This window comes from Eleginops maclovinus, chromosome 20 (assembly GCF_036324505.1).
Source record: "Eleginops maclovinus isolate JMC-PN-2008 ecotype Puerto Natales chromosome 20, JC_Emac_rtc_rv5, whole genome shotgun sequence".
Lineage (NCBI taxonomy): Eukaryota > Metazoa > Chordata > Actinopteri > Perciformes > Eleginopidae > Eleginops > Eleginops maclovinus.
Genome location: NC_086368.1, coordinates 28836708 through 28853787, shown reverse-complemented (window position 1 = coordinate 28853787; position 17080 = coordinate 28836708). Strand labels below are relative to the sequence as shown.

Genomic DNA, 17080 nt, shown 5'->3' with positions numbered 1-17080 from the left:
TTTGTTTACTCCTGGAACAAAAACTGGATGAATCGGATCATCTTATTTATCTTGTATTTAAGCATCTGGAGGGGAAGGCTTGGGAAATAATGATGAAGTATTCCTGCCATGTTGACACTAAGATTTATGGGCAATGGGTCCTGATTTAATATTCACCATCTTTAGAATAAATGACTCAAATGTGGATGGATATTTTTCATCTTTGACCTCTTATAGGCGTAATCACTCTACTGATACATACATTGTCTTTCACATTGAGGCATATGTTTGGACACTTTACCCGTAATCTGTTTTCGTCTGGTCTTTAAGGAACTTCTCCAGGAGTGAAAGCACATTTGATTATTTACTGACGAGTTAATTGTTCATGTTCATTTGACGCCTCGCTGGAGGTTTACATCTTTACTGGCAGTGATAATTTAATGAACTAGCGAGGGCGTTCCTCCCTAAAGCTCATCTGAAGCAGTTATTTACATTAAAGTGTGTAATTAGCAGCTTTGTAATTACCAGCCAACAACTTTACCGTCTTTCTGTGACGAGACAAACACGCCGCCTCGTCAAACGGAGAACTCAGTGAGAGTGGAAGAGAGCCACTTCCTCCTGGCTTTGTTCCTTAATCAAACTGTTGCACCGACTCTCACGGACCGCACGCAGCGAGGCGGTCATTAATGAAATCGGAAACACTTTTTCATTTCTATTTTCGTTACTGGAGACAGTTTGGCCATCAAGAATCCAAGGCGTTTTCTCTCCTCAAATCTAAAAATGTGGATAAATATATATTCCTGTGTTTTCTGCCGGAGAAAGCTAATGTTTGTTGTTGACAGCTGACTTTAAATTGACGACTTCTTTCTGCGGATTGATATGACTGCACATAGTCTCCTGATCCTCCTTAGCAACGGTCTGTTGGACGAAATAGACAGACCTCTAGAATGTCCAAATTGACCAATCAGAATAAAATATTCAACTAAGCTGTGTTATAAAGAATGATACAATAGATGTTTCTATTTTTAATTGTTGATTTGTTATAAAGCACCCTTACGGATAGTGCAGCTAATAAAGGTCTACTTTAAGTATTGAACCTCATTTCAAAGGGATGTATCTGACCTTTTTACTGTACCACATGTGTTTAAAAAACGTTGTTACTTTACAAATGAGGATTTTTGCATAAAACAAACAAAAGTTAAATCATTTGATATGTTGCTTTAAATTAAATTAGCCCAACGTTTTTAAAGAGCAGCTTAATCATCAATGTCATTTAGAGATACGTGGTTGTCAACGGTGATCATTTAAGACATTTTAACATAGTTTTTTTTCCAAATGGTTGGACATTGGAAACTTACACATTATTAATTTACTAATTCTTTGCTGATTACATTTATTTTTCAAACATTTCCAATGCAGGACTTGTGGGATACGTCTCTATACATTAGAAAAGGACCTGAATACTTCTTCCACCACCACCCATAAGTCAAATTGCATAGTTATACAGTATATTTGGACAGAGATGTGACAGATTGTCAGATGTTTACCTCACCCGTCTCACGCTCAGTCTCACATATAACACAAAGACAGCAGCCTTTAATCAAACAACTGAACAGATAATAAATAAAACACAAACGAGTTTTAGATCTGCCGGGTAAACCAGAGGTAAGCTCAGCAGTTTCACAGTACTACAGGGTGGTTGTCCATACATGGAGACTGACCAGGAATTATTTCGGCCTAATGTGGATCTATTTTTAGATTAACGGTGTCCAACACTATCCTTTTGCTCCTGAAGCAGAGGTCTAGTGGGACTTGTGGGACAGGCGTCATTGGGTGAAACACACTGCCCTCTGTTGGTCCATTGACTGACACACACACACACACACACACACGCACACGCGCACACACGCACGTGCACACTCCAGCAACAGGACAGCTGTATCTAGCACATCCCCAAGTGGCATGAGGAAGCAGACTTAATAAGCCCTAAATCATGTAAATTCGACACAGCTTTGAGTAGAAAACGTTGCTGTTATTGATTGATGGTTAATCAGATGCTCAGGGCTGTCAGATCCACCCTCACTATGAATCTGGAAAACTAATCGCATACAATCCAAAGTTGCTTCCTTAATTCAAGCACATTTTTACCAAGAATAGCATGATAGAGGAAAGGCAAAGGAAGTGGAGGAAGTGACACAAGCTACACGCATTGCATTAACTGGAAACCACTAGACATTCGTTCGGTGAAAATGGAGGGGAAACATTTTGCTCTCAGGTTTCCTGACGTGGCATGGGAGTGGGAGATAGTGGACCGGTTCTCCACTGTAGGAACAGATAGAGCTCACAGTAGCACGGCAGCAGAGATAATATGGCCTGTGTAGCTCATACATTATACATATAGAGGGGAATTTTGACTTTATTATTTGCTCTACTTGTTTGTTATTTGTCTGTCCAGGGGCCATGGGTCTCTTGAAGGCGCTTTAAAAATGTAATCTATTATTATTCTTATTATTCAGTGACAGCAGCTTAATGAATGTTTTAGATAAGTGTCTGAAAATACTTCATAAATTATGTTAAAGTAAAAAGATCTTGTATTTCTCTAACCAGTTGGTCATTAATTTCTTGTTTACAACAACATTTTTCTCCCCTTAAAATCCTAAAGAGTATTATTTTAAATGTGCAAATCATCAGCAGACTATTATTGTGATTAATGCAACCTAATGTTTCTAAGTGATTGGCACCACACTACACAAATAGTGCCACATTTGAAAGCATAAGTCCTGTCAGAGAGAACGTATTTAGTAAGTTACAGTATTTGTAAATTGGAACACGTATAAAACTGGCAGGTTTAAAATCTTATGCTTGATGGATATTCCTGGTGTAGCCGGACTCTGAAGAGGTGTCGACTAGAGGGACGTTTCTGAGGGTGCCGTGTTGCAGATGTGAGGCAGGATAGCCGGAGGAGGGAGACAGTGACCACATAGAGGGGGGGGGGGTTGACTATTAAACAACTCTTAGTCCAATCACTCGCAGACACACACTCTCCTGCCCTCACCGCCGCTCCTGCAGGAAATCGATCTGCAAACCGGCTTTTAATCCAACAGAACTCCCGCTCTGCCGTATCATGTACCACCGAGTGATTGAATTACCCTAACCTGCTCCTTGTGCTTCCCGATGCAGGAGTGATGTGTTTGTGTTTGTGTTGTTGTTTCTGTTATTGTGAGCCCAAGGCTTTTTAGCTCTGATCAGACGGAGCCTCCCACTCCAGGGCCTGCTTCTCATTCCATGCCAGAGCAATATGACTCCACTGAACCCACCTCCTCCCACCCTGACTCCGACTACCTTTCTGGCAGAGAAGATTGAAGACATACGTCAATGTCCCATAGCTCTAGAGCACCATATGCTGGGAGATAATTTGGTCTCTAGTAGCTTCTTCTGAGGAAAGTGCAGAACACACGCTTATTCCAAGTGTTTTTGTGCAGCTCCTCTGTATTTTTTACTATGGAGATGATAGCACAATCTTTTTCCCTGCACTACAGCTTTGATTATCTGCCAGTCGGGCTCATGCAAAGCTTATTGAGGAATACTTTTCTGTCAGGGTAAGGTCTTTATTAATGTATGCAAGGAAAGCAAAGCAATTGGGACGAGCAAACATTTATTAAACTAACTGGAAACCACTAGATATAAGCAGGTAACCTATTCTTCCTCAGAGTTACGGCACGCCTAGTTCAAGACGAATGGTAACTGCATTTGTTCTTAGGCTGGAAGTTAAAATTAAGTAAAAAACCCTTTGTATTCTCTGACCAGTTAGTCATGGATTTTCTTATTTCAACTTGTACTTTACGTGTTCCCATTTCCTGCCACTGTGTACTTTTACTCCACTACATGTATTTAATCCCTTTAGTTGCTAGGCAGATTAGGATGAATGATGGTAAATATAATCAGCCCTTAAATCAGACTGTAGTTCACCTGCAGTAAATCCAGCAGCTACCCTGCAGTATACAAAGCCATTCAAACTAGCTGCACCTTTACCAGCTCTGAGAACACTTTAATGATCAATCATTATAAAACATATCAGAGATATTATTCTGAAATGGACCAATCAGACAATGACTACTTTTACTGTCGCTACTTTAAGTACATTTAGAGGAGAGTACTTTCTACTTTCACTGGAGGAACATTTAGAATACTTTCACTGTGACAGAGTATTCCTACACTGGTACTTCTACTTTACTCAAGTACAAGATCTGAGTACTTCTACTTTACTCAAGTACAAGACCTGAGTACTTCTACTTTACTCAAGTACAAGACCTGAGTACTTCTACTTTACTCAAGTACAAGACCTGAGTACTTCTACTTTACTCAAGTACAAGATCTGAGTACTTCTACTTTACTCAAGTACAAGACCTGAGTACTTCTACTTTACTCAAGTACAAGACCTGAGTACTTCTACTTTACTCAAGTACAAGATCCGAGTACTTCTACTTTACTCGAGTACAAGACCTGAGTACTTCTACTTTACTCAAGTACAAGATCTGAGTACTTCTACTTTACTCGAGTACAAGACCTGAGTACTTCTACTTTACTCAAGTACAAGATCTGAGTACTTCTACTTTACTCGAGTACAAGACCTGAGTACTTCTACTTTACTCAAGAACAAGATCTGAGTACTTCTACTTTACTCAAGTACAAGATCTGAGTACTTCTACTTTACTCAAGTACAAGATCTGAGTACTTCTACTTTACTCAAGTACAAGATCTGAGTACTTTTACTTTACTCAAGTACAAGATCTGAGTACTTCTACTTTTACTCAAGTACAAGATCTGAGTACTTGTACCACCTCTGATGATTTGCAACATGCGACTACATTCTTGAATCTGTTGACAACATACCGTTGCTCTGCCCACAACATATGTATTGTTTACTCTGTCAACAGACCAGACGCAGATCTTGTTGACGTTGTCCCAGCAGCACTGAACGTGTCTCCTGCCTCTAAGCCGGTTACATAATGGACGGTCCATTCTTCACAAGGATTAGAAGTGTCTCTCAGCAGTAGACGGAGACATTATCTGGCCTCCAGGAGTGTGCTGCCCTGTGACAGCATGTCTTCTGTGTATCAGATGCCGGCGTATCTTAAAGGGAAAATATTTGCAAAAGACAACGTGCTGGTTTCCATCTTTGAGGTTTTTGTTATCGTTCAATCCGAGCTGTCTCTGCTGAGGCTTCATTTCTGTAACACCTGGTAGGGTCTGGTGCTGAAAGGCTTTAAGACGGAGAAAAATGGATGATATGCTACAAACCTCTGTCCCACAGCTCCTCTTAGTCGTAGCAGAGAACCTTAGGGGCCTCATGCAAACCTCAGGACAGAATCTAGTCCAAACGCCCGGTTATCGTGATGATGAATCAGATTTGAAATGTCGCTCGGCTCTGTAGGTCTCTCACGATGCATGATGTATGTACTTTGTAAGCGAGATGATGGCCCCTGGGGGTTTTCCTCCATCCTGTGCGGTAAAGGAAAGGGTTTAGCAAATCAAATGTACACCATGCAGGGAGTACATGCATCTGGCACTATTCATCAACCTGACGTCCCCTGGACATTTGCTTCCTCGCTGTGAGTGGCTGGAAAACATCTGGATCAATTCATTGGCTAGGACAAGGCAGGGGACCAATGGAGGGTGGGGGGGGGGGGGGGGTTAATCCCACTGCTATGTGTTTAAGTACAGTGGGCTGAATGTCATTGAGTCTCCAGAGAGGGGAAGGAGTGGATGATTTTACCTGTTTTTGTTCTCACGACAAGAATCTTAAAGGAGCATACACTGAAAAACTGAAACGTCGACTTTAACTGTATTGTGTCAACTCATTTCACACAACAATAATATACATTATGGGATGTAGCTGTGTATTTATTTATTATTCTTTTAGTTTTTTATTTTATTTATATTATTTCATTATTGTATTTACTTTTTATTATATTCTTGTTTTATTATTATGTTATTATTTTATTTTATTATAATTGTATTATTATGTCTTGTTTGATTTATTGTTTTATTTCTTCTTATTTTGTTTTATTTATTAACTTATTATTTTAGTTTTTCTTGTTTTATTTATATTATTATTCTATTATTATTTTATTCTCATTTCTTTCTTTTTTTACTTTTCTTATCCTTATATATTTCCTCTTTAATTGTTCTTTTATTAACAACAAAGCTTCGTGCTATTTAGTGTCAACACATTTCACATAACTGTATTAGGTTAGATGAAAGCAATAATATTAATTGGACCTAATACTATTTATTAACTCTTAATAACCCTTGTGTTGACTCTGTTAATGTCCAAAAGGTTCGGCCATATATCCCTGAGAGGAATGTGAATCCATGTGTGACGCATGCACACATTCTGCCGTTATCTGCTGTGAGTGATGGTGCCTACTTTTTCCATCCCCAGCCTACTTCCAGTCTTGCATCGCACAAAAAGCTGATTGGCTTGAACCCTTCCCCCCCCTCTCTCCCTGATTAGGGGTTATTTCCTCCACCATTCACACCTGTGCTGGTGTTAGATACAGCTGAGATGCTGTCAGTGTATCCATAGCTAAAACCAGCATCTTCCCATCTGTTGTCCTGACACGTTGGAGCCCAGGAGAGCGAGAGAGAAGGTCATCTCTCTGCAAACCAAGACGGTGCTAGACCCCTCTCTTCCTGACATGTCATTCAGCTCAATTTGCTTGATAGTGCTTTTGATAGTCCGGTGACAACGTCCATAACACTGAGGCACTTCACTACCTAATGTGGGGCTTTGTCTCTGGGTCCTGCATGTTAGCATCCTTACATTTGCTAATTAGTCCCTAAAACCTGAATGAATTCATGTGCGATTTGACCGGCCTTGTCGAGGTGTAACCTGGGGGTAATAACACTTTAATCGTGGTGCATTATGGGTGACATATTGGCTTAATATGGGTGATATAAGGAAGGTCATTACAAAGCAATGTGGGTTTAATATGGGTGATATAAGGAAGAAATAAGGGTGTAACATGGGAGTAATTACAAAGTAGTGATAAGTGTAATAGGGGTGTAATTACAAAGTAATATGTGTGTAATAGGAGAGTAATACTGGTGATATAAGAGAGAAATAACAGTGTTATACTGGTGCAATATGTGCGTAATAAGGGTGTAATGCTGGTGATATAACGGAGTAATAAGGGCATACTAATGGTTTAATATGGGTGTTTTATTGTGTAATAATACGGGTGTAATGTAGAACATATTCTCATTATTATTATTGCTTATAATAGGTCTTATTTAATGTGGTCGCTGCTCACTGAGACTCTAAAACCACGTGTGCCGGAATATCAGATATGCAGCAGTCACAATGATTAGTCCTGCAGTCAGTGGTTCAGTGCACTGCAGAGGATTCATCAGGAGAAGCTGTGGAAAGCAGTTGATTTCTCTCTCTCCCCCCCCCCCCCAAACACAGCCAGTGGTTTCCATAGAGACCATCAGAACAATCCCCTCGCCTCCTCTGTACAGTAGAGCTGTATAGTGTGACACATAAAGCCCTTTACAATCACTCTCTGTGGAAAGACATTCGTGAGAGACAACGTACAGGGGAGGAGTGGCGAGAAGGATTTGTTGTTGTTTTGAGTGTGATTAAAAAACGCTTTCTGTATAGTAGTCAAATGTGTTGCACTCGCATAACCTCATAGTATTTAAATTGAATCAGAATCAGAAACCTTTGTATTAGTCCCACAGCGGGGACATTTACAGTGTTACAGCAAGGGTTGTATATCAGGTTTAAAAGGAGGGCATGCAATAACTCAAATGTAAAGCATACATTGGTAATAAAATAGAAAGAAAGATGTACTTTCATTAATCCTCGTGGGGAAATTTGATCTTCTGCATTTGACCCATCCTAGTGTTGGGAGCAGTGAGCTGCCACCCGGGGAGCAGTGTAGGGAACGGTGCCTTGCTCAGGGACACCACGGTAGCACTTGGTCTTTCGGGGACTTGAACTGGTGACCTTCCAGTCCCCAAGCCCCTAACCACTTTGCCACCGTCGCCACAACTATGGCTAAAAATGAGTAGCAGTAACTTCAGTAAACTAAGTGACATAAACGTTAGGACATTTGTAAAAACACCTATTTTTTTCTAAAAACAAACACAGGTTTTAATGTATATTAAAAAATTATGATTATTGTTGTGATTATTATTATATATGTATAGTTATTATAATGCTACTTTTTATAATTATTAGAATAGTCGTCATTATTAATAGTATTATTCATTTTCCTGTTTTATTCATTTTAATTCTAATTAATTCTGTATATTGATGTTTTGTATTGTTTAGGTACTCCATATGTCTTCTCTAATGTGGATATGTTTATCAGGGTTTTGTCAAAACTCTGCGTGCGCCCTCAAACCGAAATGCAGATTATTCCGTAGGATCAAACAATCTGTCTGTGGGTCTGGAAGGGTATAGTGGGTCCAGAAACATGAAGATGGGGTCTGTAGCATATCCCTCCGAATGGTGGTCTGACACTGGACTGGATTTTATTGCAAATCCACAAACCAACGTAAGAGCTGTGTACAGAGACACAACACAACGAATATATGTTGGCTTACTCCTAACATTACTATGGCCTTCACCTTACACACGTGGAGCTAAAGCTAAAGCTAACTTATTTAAACAAACAATTATGTAGGTTTATGCTGTATACAAACGAATTCTAAGCAATCTCTGCATTACAGTCTTACTACATAAACAAACCTTGTGCCTCTTCGGGGGGGGGGGGGGGGGGGGTGCTAATACATGAAATGTGTCAAATTGTCTTTTACTTCCGCCGTTACTTTTCCATTCAGTAGCTACTTCCTGTCCATACCTTAGCGTCGCCTTCAAAATAAAAGCATCTAGTAATTAAAACAGGAAATACGACAAATTAAGCTTAAGACAGTAATCAAAAAATATGCAGTAAAGACCACTCAAACTTTGTCCCCCAGAGTTACATCCTTAGATATTGGGTTAGTTACAGTGTCAGATGTCTGGTCAGACTGCAGAGACAGCTTACGGAGAATAAATAGGGGATGGGTGTCCGGTGGGTCTGCCGGGGGACGGGTGGCAGGCAGCAGGCTGACACTGAAACTGAGATTTCTGATCCTTTCTTTTACTCTCCTTTTTTCTGGAGAGGAAGTAAAGAAACCTCTGGATTTATTTGTTGTTTGAGGTGCAATGTAGGACTCAGCAGCTTTTAAGACGTGAAGACACTATTATTATCAGCTTCAATCTAATGACGGAGTTCACTGGAAAGTGGGCGGGGCTTAAATTTGGCGGGAAGTTACGTTCGCACCTCATGGTTTATTTACCTTGAAAAACCTTGATATATGTTTGCTGCTTTATTCAATCTATCCATCTTTTAGGTACTACAGTTTATTGGGTTTCTTAAGCACATATTCAAATGTATATTCAGATGAACTCAAACGGAGGAAAAGTGTATAAAGAGTTGTTTAATTCCCTTTTGTCTCGCAACACAGCCGTACCTCCAGGCAGTAATAAGTAGGCCTATTGACCTTTTGGATAAATAGACTTAATGGATATACAGTACCATTCCCGGAGATTAAGTTAAGTTAAATGCAGCGAGACTTCTTCTGCTTTGGCGGCTGCTAATGAGATGTGGGGCAGCGAGTTCATCATTAGACTGCTGTACGTGAGCCATCAACCCCACTGTGACCAGGTTTAAATGAGCAGTGTGTGTGTGTGTGTGTGTGTGTGTTAGGTATGTGTGTGTGAAAGAGGGGTGTGTGTGCTAGTCGGTGTGTGCCTCATCGTTCTTCTCCTCTGCTCCTCAGACCCGACACAGAGGTCCCCAGCTCCGCCATGACTCACAGACGCGACCATCACTTGTGAGTACTTGTGCAAATGTTGCATGCTGGGGGATTTTGGTGGAATGAGGTGGTTGTCGGGGAAAATCAGAGAGCTAGGATTTGTAAGTAAGAGGCTTGAATCGATGCATCAAATGGAGAAGCGTGTTTATTTTAATACTGTGAATCCTGTTTATAAGTCTGTATATTTTGCACATTTCTGGACAAAGATCCCCCTTTAATACCTGCACAGCTTTCCAAATGACATCCCAGTAATGCACATATTTTTTTATTTTGTGATATTATACTATACATCATTTATATTATGTACGTATTCTCTGTCAAATATTTCTCTTTATTTAGATTTTTTTTTTTAAATGACTAGGTTAGCCACGTTAGCTCGCTAGCTTTCAGCAGATCTGCACAAAATCGGAAATATCAGGAAGCAATCATGTTAAAATAACCCGATAAATCATACATTTTCAGTAAATTCCTAGTAGCAGTGTTTTGAGTTTGCAGTGCTTTTACTAAACCCTGCACATGTTTCCTCCAGTTGGTGAATGCTTTCTGGGCGGTGGAGGCAAAGTCTGTAGGGACCTGCTCCCAGCACGAGGATGGGTCAAGATAGAATCGGAGGATGAAACCCTCTTTATTGTCTCTTTACATGCACCCAGCAGAGCACACACAGCGAAATTGGTACTAGGAGCAGTGGGCAGCTACTGTGCAGCGCCCGGGGAGCAATGGGGAGGGGGGGATTGGAGGTGTCTTGCTCAAGGGCACCACAGCAGGGCCTAGGAGGTGAACTGGGACTTCTCCAAGTAGCAGTCCACTTTCCATATTTCAAGTCTGTTTGGGGACTTGAACCGGCAACCCTACGATTCCCTGTCCAAGCCCCTACTGACTGAGCCACTGCTGGACCAAATGCAGAATGTATACAGTATGTTTCCCCTCTGTGGGACCACTAGATGCTGCACATGTGTTCTTCATTTGCATGTGTTTTTGCACATTTGGATATACATATTTGCATGGCTTTTTGAAAGTGCACCACGTTTCTCCTAATGGAAATATTTTGGGTTGTTTGCACCTGTCAGACAGAGATTGCAAAAGCAATATATATCATGTGTACAATTGTTTATTTTCCAAATGAAATCCATTCAAACCTTAAATATTAAAGTCTTGACTTTATCAACCTACAGGAAAGCAGTGCTATTAATGTTCATACGTTTCAATAGAAATGTTTGATTTTAGGGTTAAATGGACATGACATGGAAATCTTAACTGCCCTCTTAGCATCGCAGTACCATGGTCCCAGATGTGGTCACCCTAGGCTAAACACACACACAAACACATGCACACGCACACACACACTCTCCTGCTGCACGGTCAGAAGTAAAGGTGGTCGCTGTTAGCATAGCACTGATGATGTCACACCAGCTGAGCTATTTTTAGAAACGGGTCTAAAGGAGGCACTTTTTATTCCCCTTCCCGGAGTGGGGTAATATTATTCAAAGCCTTTCATCGGAGCGTCCTCTCCTCTCCTCTCTGCCGCTTTAATCTCACTGTTTCGCTCCATTTGGATTCTCCAATTGTTGCCCGTCACAGTCGCCGGGGCCCCTTGATGGAAAGCCATTTTACGGCTGTGTTTTTTTCTTCCTCTAAACAAATAGCCGGCAGACACAATCACAATCTTTCTGGAAGCCCTAATTACAGTATCAGTTTAGTGGGATAATGCCGAAATATGCACTCAATCTGTTTTGCAGGAAACATGCAGTACGGGATTTCCTGCAGTAAAACAACTCGTAAACATTTGGCACAGATGAATGCCTCCCTTGCTGTGCTAATATTAATCAATATTAATGAGGAATCTGCAAAAAATCTGGATTTATTCATATTTGAAGAACCGATTCTACACTTACTACAGTAGTGGATTTATTTGGAGTTTCGTGCATGGGGTTTATATGATGTTGCATAGCTGACAAATCTCAGCAGAACCAGGAGGGGCTGTTCTGTCCTCTGGCTGATCCCACTTCCTGTACATGTATGTAGTCCCGGGACGTTCATTAGGCTCTTTATTTTATCTGACATTCGGAGAGTCACATAAAAAACAAGTCATATGTTCTGCTTCACTGCAGCTGGATTGCATAAGAAAGAAGGAGCCTCCCATCTGGTTCACCCAGGGCTTGCCTGAGCTAAGCAGTGTTTTCATCATATTACCAAACAGCAGCCTCCACCCCTTCCCTCCACCGCCTCCCCCAGAGCCAGGGATCGACTGCCATGGCCGATCATGTGATCCACCCGAAGCTCAAGGTCGCTGGTGGGTCTGTCACAATGCTGAGATTCCTACAGTGCCCTGACTAATCACAACGCTGCATACGAGAGTGAGTCGTAATGACTGCTGTAGTGTTTTAATATCCAGTTTGAAGAAGAACTGGAGAGTGGAGTGGGGGGGGGGGGGTTGCTGTGTTTCTCACAAATTAAGCTTCTTTTAAAACATATTCTTCTCCTTTTCAAGTCCATATTTGTGTTTTGTGCTTCGACTGTGACGTGGTAACATGCATTTTGATCAACTATATTACATATTGTGGGTAGAGTGGTGCAGGAATGAGTCCTAAAACCCGTAAATGAGTCAGCATTTCACCATTTCTGGTTCCCTCTCCTCAAAGTTTGAGGATTTTTTTTTATGTGTTTGACTTATTCAAATGTTTTGTTCTAGAATACGTCATTAATTGAATAACCAAAGCGTCCAAAACAACTGCTGTGGACAAGTGCCTAAATAAACTACTAAATGTCATCACGCCGAACATTAGCCGCCTTTAGCTTAGCGCCTGTGATGTCATCCTACTGTGATGGATCTCCTTTATAGCCTAACGTTACCTTTTTACTTCTGGAGATTTAATTTACGCTTCAAAGTGGTGTTAATATGTGGAGATTATCCTGCTGAACAAAATATGTAAGAATCCTAAACATATGTTGGCCACAGAGCTTGTTTCTGCAAGATACTGAAATCCAATGGAAAAATCCCATTGCTTTTTCTCAAGGGAGCCTTTGAACATCTGCCAAAATACTCAGAACTGCCTCAGCAAGATTTGGACTGCAATATCAAATGGGATTTAAATAAATACCATAATAATAAACAAAGTAAATATCAATTAGATGTTTTTTACTTTGGTCTATTACGGAATATAACAGAACAATACGACCTTAGAAAGGAAGAAACCGATATGTAGCTTAAAAAATGTGTCAAAACTTGGGATACCATGAACGTCTCTTTGCCACAGATAGTCTGAAATCCAACGGAGAAATCCCAGTGCTTTTTGTCAAGGAAGCCCTTGCAATGCTAACTTCCTAGGTGTACCACAAAAGTATGTCATCCCTGCACCTCTTCTGCAGCTTTGAATATAACCGTCAAGAGAAAATGGACTTTCTGAGTCTTAATTTGTAACACAAAGTGTCTCCTGGTTAATGTTCTGGGTCTGCGGTGCCGTCTAATGGTTATTACAGACCTAATTTATCTTTGGACAGCATCAGAACAATCATATCGTAACAAGTTTCCAAACAAAGCATCGGACTAATTAATGTGTGAGGGCTCTTCAGAGAAGTGCTCGACAATTAGATCCAAATGACTGTTAATTATGGTCTGTCGGATGATGAACGGTGTGGTTGATAGGCGCTGTCATCCATCTTAGTGTGTAAGTGTTTGTGTGTGTGTGTGTGTGTGTACAGTATATTTATAGGACTCGATATCAAACGCCGCTTCACCGCTAGATATTGGGAAGTCTTATTGCAGCACCTTTAGGTACGGACATTGTTCCCAGTAACACAAAGGTTAATCCATCACGAGATGCTGCCCACTCCTCAATAATGAATGGGCCTTTAAATATTTAAGGAGATCTCCTGCTTAAGTTTTAATGCCTTACTCACTGTGCCCCTTCGCTGTGTGTCAAACAGCCTCTGCCATAAGCTGTCGAGGAAAATGACTAAATCATGAGCTAAGTGTCAGTGTAATCTCATTTGCTGCTTTTCTCCATGTCTGTTGATTCAACGTGACACAAACAAAGAGTCTTAGAGGAGCTCAAACAGATCAAATATGCCTTGATGTGAGAGTTAGTTGTTGGTCACGAGGAAATAAGAGCCGTTTTTAGTATAGTAATTGCAGCTAGAAACTGTCAGATGCTACGTAGCGACATCCCGGCTAATTATCAGTCGTATAAAGCGTTGTCATCGTCGTGCGGAAAGCCATAAATAGATCAGGCTTTTTATATACGCTTTCCTGCCGCCACTGTTTGTGGTGAATTGATCTAATTGTGAAGTCTCTTTCATGGCAGCGCTACAGCAGAGCGCAGCTGAGAGAGTGCCACAGATCAAAGTCGCCTCGCTTTCCCCATAAATCTGCAAATTCAGGCTGCAGCTAGTGGTGATGCTAAGTACACTAGCTGTACCTGAACTACACACATGTGATGATTACTGTGATCCAGGATGGAGCTGTCAATTATTGGCTGTGCTGATATCCAGGGCAGAACACTTCTGCTGTTTGGTACAGATCACTATTAGCAGGCTTTTGGAGTAATGGGATTACGTACTCAGGATACAAAACTGTAGTTATACAGTTTTTTGGATCCTGATAACGTCATCCCATCACATTTAATCCGTTACTCCCCAAGCCTGTACCTCAGTCCTAGTTCCCCTTACACTCAGGTCTCTGGAAACACATTCTGCTGTAGTGACTCACACTCAGGTGAACACATTTCAAGCTGTTGTGGCTGCTAATAAAAAAAAGATGTGATATGAGACGAAGCTAAAGTGTTCGCACCACATGTCTCCGTGTGCAGGGCAACGAGAATGTCTTGGATATTAAAACTGAAAACCTTGCAGACATAAATTGATTCTGTCAGCATAAAATCACTTAGAAAAGCACTCCTGTATTTGCATATTTTGGCACAGGAGCTCCGGTGCTTGTGGAGGAATCTGCCTCACCGCTGCAATGCTGTAGGGTTAGTGTCCTGTTCCAAAATACTGCATACCAAACAGTGTCTACAAAAGAAGTACCATGAATCTGTGTGTGAGCGTGAGAGTCGACCTCACAAGATGTTCTTCTCTCCTGAAAAACAGAAGCCTTACAGGGAGAGCTAACCCTGAAAACACGATAACAAACTGCATTTAGAAAACACAAAGACTAAACTTCAAGTTCTGTTTCCTAACTTTTCTTTCTGCTGCTTATCGCCGCTGGGTGTTCAGATTTCTTCACAGAACACACACCTGCTGTGGCCGAGAAAACAACCGAGCAGTGAGAGAAGGACTAAAAAAGGCAGAGTTGCTGATAAATAATGATCTGAAACTCACCGAAAACCTCACTGTTGAGCTGGGATGAGCTGCAGATTCATATCAGATCTCGTTGTGAGTTCATTAGCTCCCACCTTCACACAGGAACAGTTATTATGTTGTCATTTGGTGCAGTGTTATTAGAGGAATATCAAGTATAGCTCTCTTAACATGCTTTTTGCACAGCTTAGTTGTCATTCCAGATGTGTACTATTTTTCGCTAAGACTTGCTAAGGAGAACTGACTGTTGCTAAGGAGAACTGACTGTTGCTAGGGAGGCTCAAGGGACTGTATGCAGTCACAAATGTGGACAAAAACCATTATAGAATCGGAGCATGTGTGTGACCTCTTTTTTGGCAGTGGGCAGCTATTGTACAGCACCTGGGGAGCGTTGGGGAGGGGGGGTTGGAGGTGTCCGGTGCCTTGCTCAAGGGCACCATAGCAGAGCCAAGGAGGTGAATCGGGACCTCTCCAAGTAGCAGTCCACTTTCCATATTTCAAGTCTGTTCGGGGACTTGAACCGGTGACCCTACGATTCCCAGTCCAAGCCCCTACTGCCTGAGCCACTGCTGGATTATTTTTCCCCGTCAGAAAACACCACGGAATACTTTTTCATATACTTTTGGGATTTGTGTCCCCAGAAAATAAAACAAAAAGAGCACAAGAGAAGGAGAGAGGTTCAAAGACGGAGCGCTGGACGTCAGAGAAATCCACAGAAGAAGACAGACAGGAAGTAAACACTAACGGGAACACGGTATGGGCTCTGCAGTGTTTAACGACTGGTTAATAAACCTTGAACAGACGGTTACAGAAAACCTCGATCAGTGCTGTCATCATTGATGTTAGTCAGGTGGTGAGTTTATGTAGTCGTGTAATTGACTTCCTGTCAGGATCCTGATCGGTATTCTTCTTTTCTCTAATGAAAACCTCGCTGCATATTATCCGTTACTAAGGCAGCCTGAGATAACAACAGAGACGTGATTGCTGATACTGTTTCTAAAAGATGATATTACATTTTGCTGTCGCCTTCATCCAAAGTGACTTTTACAATACGTGCAGTAAACCACGAAGAAGCAAACTCAGAACAACAACAAACCTGCAGGTACATTTGCTCCAAATATGCCAAATCACTGTAAGTGCGTCAGTCTCTATTGACATGAATCCTCAAGAGTGTGTGTGTGTGTGTGTGTGTGTGTGTGTGTGTGTGTGTGTGTGTGTGTGTGTGTGTGTGTGTGTGTGTGTGTGTGTGTGTGTGTGTGTGTTTAATGGCCAAGGTGCAGTGGAAACAGGTTGCTTTTTCCGTGTGTGACTTTTACAGGAAGCTGCATACTTATTCTGCTCGTCTTATTATGGTATTTTCACCAGTTAGATGTGTGCATTCCCTTTGATTCTGTCTCTGCCGTGTTATCTGGAACTGTTACAGAGTGTTCTGTGCCTGCAGGACACGGCTGGGCTGAGTCAGGACATCGTACTGAAATAACTCTCCGTCTGCAACCATCTACCTCGGCACTTTCTCCGGCCTCACTGCGCTCCAGGCGTGATTGATAAAGCGGCATCGCGAGAGAGGGATAGCGACCTTGTTGTGCTAATAACGCTGCGTTGTCTGAGTGCATGATGCAACATGGTGCCCCTTGTTAGTGTGTTTTCTGCATCACAGTTGTTATGAATCTCAATCTTTAAAGGGCTGTCCTGGATGGACAGCAGTCACTGGTCGAGGGGTTGAACAGCAGGGGGCTTGGCTGACATTTTGCCTCACCTTTCATCTTGTTTGTGGTGTTGCCTAATAGACTTGCCTCTCTAAAGGGCTTCAGAGAGCTGGGAGGCTCCTGGTCCACCTGCCTGAGGCCATAAAAACTGTATCTCTGCCGGAGTTTAGCGCTGAGATTTATTTTCAGACTCTTTATCTTTTAAAAAACATGAAAATTCAATCTCA

At 41.5% G+C, this 17080-nt stretch overlaps 1 protein-coding gene across 3 annotated transcripts in view; it reads left to right on the top strand.

The window, feature by feature from the left end:
- The window catches only part of iqsec1b (IQ motif and Sec7 domain ArfGEF 1b), a 194510-nt gene that overhangs the window by 95311 nt on the left and 82119 nt on the right, over positions 1-17080 (top strand). For all 3 annotated transcript variants that reach the window (XM_063911923.1, XM_063911924.1, XM_063911926.1), the window contains one exon: positions 9817-9870. In XM_063911923.1, the coding sequence (XP_063767993.1) occupies positions 9817-9870 (54 nt within the window). The remainder of the gene's footprint in view (positions 1-9816; positions 9871-17080) is intronic.